We start from the raw sequence: 4,997 nt of genomic DNA, 5'->3' as shown, positions 1-4,997 counted from the left end.
ACAGAGACTCACTCTGTCACCAAGGCTGGAGTGCAGTGGCAAGATCTCAGCTCACTGCAACCTCTGCCTCACGGATTCAAGAGATTTCCTGCCTGGCTAGTTTTTTGTATTTTTAGTAGAGATGGGGTTTCACCATGTTGGCCAGGCTGGTCTCAAATTCCAGACCTCAGATGATCCACCCGCCTCATCCTCCCAAAGTGCTGGGATTAGAGGCGTGATCCACCATGCCAGGTCAAAAATATGTTTCAAAAACAAAAGGTAAATACAGACATTTTCATACCTACAGAAGATGAAGGAATATATCACGAGCAGACCAGCATTACAAAAAAATATTTAGAGAATTCCTCCAGGTAAAAGGCAAATGATGCCAAATGGAAATATGGATCTATAAAAAGAAATAAAGAGTGCAGTGAATGCAAATATGAATAAACACACCACACTTTTCCTTATTATTTAAAAGATAAGTATCTGTATAAACAAAAATAATAACAATTTATTGTGGAATTTATAATACATGAACATAAAATGCATGACCACAGTAGCACAAAGGCCAGTAGGAGAGAAATGGAAGTACACATTGTATAGCTTGTATAATATACATGAAGAAATAACATATCATTTGAAGGTAGATGACGGTAAGTTAAAGGAATACACTAACCCTAAAACAACCACTAAAGTAACAAAAGAAGGAGTTACAGGTCATAGTCAGCAAAGGAGATAAAATGTGATCATAAAAAGGGAAGAAAAACATGACAAAGGCAACAAAAATCAGACAGGATAAATAGTAAACAAATAGTAATGTGGTAGATGTAAGTGTAATCATATTAATAATCACATTAAATGTAAATGGTTAAATACCCCAAATAAAAGACAGAGATTATCAGATTGAATAAAAATGCAAGACCCAACTGTATGTTGCCTACAAAAAGCACAATTTAAAAAGAAAGACACAGGTAAGTTTAAAGTAAAATAATGGTAAAAGATATATCGTGCACTATTTAAAGAAAGCTGGAGTTAATAACAGACAAAGTAGATTTTAGAATAACAAATATTACCAATGATAAAGGAAATAATTTCATAACTATTAAGGGGCTAATTCTTTAGAGGGACAAAATCATCCTAAAGAGGTAGGCACCTAATAACAACCTGAAAATACATGAACCAAAAACAATAAAAAAAGGAAAAATAGACAAATCCACAATTAGAACCACAGATTTCAATAAAGATTGAACATCACTATTAACCAGCTTCCCTAATTAACATCTCCAAGATGTACCATCCAACAACAGAAAATGCACATTCTTTTGGGAGAACACAGATCAATTACCAATGGAGGCCCATATTCTAGGCCATAAAATAAATCTCAAATTTAAAACAAAGTATGTTCCCTAATCTCAATGGAATTAAAATAGAAGTGAACAACAGTGAAATGTCTCCAAAAAATCTCTGAACATTTGGAAACTAAATAAACACATTTCCAGATAATCTGAAGACTATCTAATAATGGAACAAACACTCAAACTCTAGATATGCCTCAAAAACATTGCACTGAACAGAAACTGGAGTCAAAAGAAAGGACATTGTGTGTTCCACTTATATTACATTCTAGAATGAACAAAACCTATGAAGAAAAGAATCTCAGCAGTGGTTGCCTCAAGGTCGAGAGTCAGGAATTAACTGGGAAAGGGTATGCAGGATGTCCGTGGGGTGACAGAAGTTGGCATCCTGATGCATCTGGTTTCCAGGCACACACACGTTTATCAAAACCCATCACCTCAACACTAAGCACATTACTGTGTAAACTTTGCCTCCACAAAGAAATTTAGAAAGGGCTAAAGAATCCCTACAAATCAATAACTAAAAGAGGACACCATTGGGAGCAACGTGGAAAAGACACACAGAAGCAGAAACACTCATTGATACCAAACCTGTGGGACAAGCAGGAACAGACGAGCCACCAACACAATGAGACGACGCTGCTTCTTACCCACTAAAGTGGCCAAGACTGAGAATTCCACGACACCACCTGCTGGAGAGGGTGGGAGATCCACAGAAGCTGTGCAGCCACACTGGGAAAAGAAGTTGGTATTTTCTTAGGAAGTTTTGAGTAAAGTTTGACCTCAGCATTCCCATTCTTACGGGTGGATTACAAGAGAAATATTCACACACAACAACCAGGAACCTGGCACAGGAATGTCACCCAGTGCCATTCACAGTGACAGAGGACTGGGGATCGTTCCAGGTGTCGGTGAACAAAGAACGTGTTATGACTTGGGGTGTAGTCACACCATGGAATATTACACAGGTGTCCAAGTGAGCAGAGTGCAGCTGCTGAGAAGAGGGAGAGCCTTGACATCAAAGAGCAAGACCTAGGGATAGTGCACAGCCCAGCGCTCTGGGTTATGAAGCTTGAATCCCAGCAAAGCTCCGCCTGTGTTTCAGGTCATCAACGTGCTTTCAAGGAAGCCGCCAGAGAATCCCAAGGAATGGCACCTCTGAGAGTGGGAGAGGGGAGGAGCTAAGCTCATCGGTTAGTAATTGTCTATGTCCAGTGCTGAGGGAGGTTTCTGTGCTCTTTGTATTATTTTATAAATAGATGAACAAATGCCATGCACCGAAAAAGAAATAAAATGGGTGTTCCGAAGGCAGCCTGCTGGGTAGCATTCAGCAGCCCCCAACCTTAAGGGAAGGGCCTTGAGTCTGCGACCTGTCCCGGGTTGGTGTCCCCAGGGTCAGGTCACCGGGAGGGAAGGTTGCATGGAAAGCCCTATTTGCCGCTGAGCAGAGCATGGGGAGGCCTCCCAGCTCGGTGGGTCCCTCCATGGACCTGCAGAGCACCTTACAAATCGCTCTGGGAGTCCCACCAGAGCGAAAACTTGCAATGAGAGACGTCCAGCACGGGGAGCAGATAGGGGGTGAGGAGGGCAACGTCACAAAGGAGCCGAATAAGAAACACCAGCGGGGGCGGGTACAGATGGGGCTGGGGGAGACGCGCCTGCGAGGGAGGTGGGTCCCGCCGTGACTTTGGGTCTCCACGCAAAGGCCTGGGGAAGGCTGCAAGGACTGCACCCAGGGCCGCCGCACTGAGCCTCGAGCTGCCTCTGGCGGTTCCATGTCGCCCGGGGCGTTGGCGGGCTGGGGACGGTCCTCAGAGCGCTGGTGAGGAGGGGATGGTAGAAGGCTGGGTCAAGGGTCACCAGGAAATTTCACTTGTCCATGGGGACCCTGCGGCTGTCCAGACGCAGACAGACCCAGAGGCAGAGTACGAGGTAGGGGTCTGGGGCTCACCTCCCCCAAGAGGGGAGGGACCTCCCAGAGGAGCTGCTGCGCCAGCCTGCAGAGCTCCTTCTCTCATCAATGTCCCAGCTCACCCTCCAACTCCCCACCTGCCCTCAGACACCCAACTGCAGGCAGGTCCGGGAAACAAAACCCCATGCTACACAGACCCATTGGAGGCTCTGAGTGGATGGCTCCCACCCTTCCTTCGTCCACCCCTTTGCTGGCTCAGAAAGTACAAGATAAAGATGTCAGGGCCTAAAACGTGGGGAGAAGCCTCCCTCACCTCTGCAAAACCCCTGGAAGCTTTGTTCACCCTATAGGGTGCCCCTGGTCCCTGGGGGCCAGCAGGGTTGAGCTCCAGGAAGGGCCCACACGGCCCCTGAGAAAGCACGCCAGGAAGAATGGGTCTTCCCTTGCGCTGTGTGTGTACATCTGGGGGTGTGCACCTGGGTGTGTGTGCGTCTGGGGAGGGACATGCACTGGGTGTGTATTGTGTGCACCTGGCCATGTACCTGTGTGCTGGGGCAGGGAAGATTATGCATCTCAGGGCATATAGGTGTAAGGCGGGTTTACCTGATCCTATGAGTGTGCACAGGTCCCAAGGCCCCTTGGCCAGGTGTTAGCTCTGGGTAAGCGTGCATGTTGCGCTGAGAGGTGGGGATGACAGATAAGTATTGCGGCAGGTTCCAAAGGTGCATGGTGGGCCGATCACCCTCCCTGCCTGTGAGCCTGAGCCCCTGCCCTAAGATCCCCGGAGGGGTTACAGTGCTGTTACCTAGCTCTCACCAGTGGAGCAGGGCTCCGAGCCCATCACACACCACACCCAAGTCTCTCCACTGTTCCGGTGTGCTCAGCCTCCCTCACCAGGAGGGCCATGTACAATTCCAGCAATACTCTGGTGACAGAGGTGGTCTTTCTGGGCTTCCCAGAGCGGCGCCATCTTCAAGGGCTGCTATTTGGTCACTCCTCGTCATCTGTGTGGGGACCATCGGAGCCAGCCACCACCTGCACACATCCACGTACCTCTTCCTGGCCAACCTCTCGGTGCTGGAGACCCTGTACACCTTGGTCACCATCCCGACGCTGCTGGCCGGCCTCCTGGTACCAACAAGGACCATCTAACTCCTTCTTGGGGCACCCCACCTGGCTGCTCCTCTTCCTCTCAGTTTCTCTGAGGGCTTCCTCCTGACCACCATGGACTGTGACCGGCCCCCGGTCATCTGCTGCCTGCTGCACTACCCAGCCTGTCATGGACTCCATGCACTTGGCTCTGCCTGCACCCGGCCCTCAGTGCCCGGCTCAACAGCTTCCGGGCCTCTTTTGTGTTCATGGCTCTCAACTCCAGCCAGAGGCTCTGCAGCCCCGATGTCCTCAACCACTTCTGTGATATCTCACCCCCACTACGGCTGTCTTGCTCCAGCACCATTGCCATAGAAATGCCGGTCTCTGAGGCAGCCCAGGTGACCCTCGTGGCCTCCCTGCAGGCAACCACAGTCTCCTACGCCCACATCCTGGCCAGGTCGCTGAGGATTCCAGGAAGGCCCAGCAGCCAAAGGCCTTCCCCACCCATGCCTCCCACCTGGGGTGGCAGCTCCTCTGACCTCATCAAGCTGGTGTTGAGGAGAGAAGCCATTTCTCTTACTGTCTCTGAAGAGGAGGAAGTAAAAGTTGAAAACCAACAGGAATGAAGTCAGTGGCAAGACCAGCCAGTGCCACTG

General features: G+C 49.0%; 1 protein-coding gene across 1 annotated transcript in view; it reads right to left on the bottom strand.

Moving 5' to 3' along the window:
* LOC105511806 (scavenger receptor cysteine-rich domain-containing protein SCART1-like) overlaps positions 1 to 4,530 on the bottom strand; it is a 40,964-nt gene extending 36,434 nt beyond the window's left edge. The window contains 3 exon segments of the mRNA XM_011941996.1: positions 2,865 to 3,156; positions 3,563 to 3,658; positions 4,303 to 4,530. Coding sequence (XP_011797386.1) covers positions 2,865 to 3,156; positions 3,563 to 3,658; positions 4,303 to 4,530 — 616 coding nt within the window.
* Positions 4,531 to 4,997: the final 467 nt, after the last annotated feature.

The sequence above is a fragment of the Colobus angolensis genome, unplaced genomic scaffold (assembly GCF_000951035.1).
Source record: "Colobus angolensis palliatus isolate OR3802 unplaced genomic scaffold, Cang.pa_1.0 Scaffold204, whole genome shotgun sequence".
Lineage (NCBI taxonomy): Eukaryota > Metazoa > Chordata > Mammalia > Primates > Cercopithecidae > Colobus > Colobus angolensis.
Note: the sequence above shows the minus strand (reverse complement) of the source record. Positions and strands in the feature narration are given on the sequence as shown.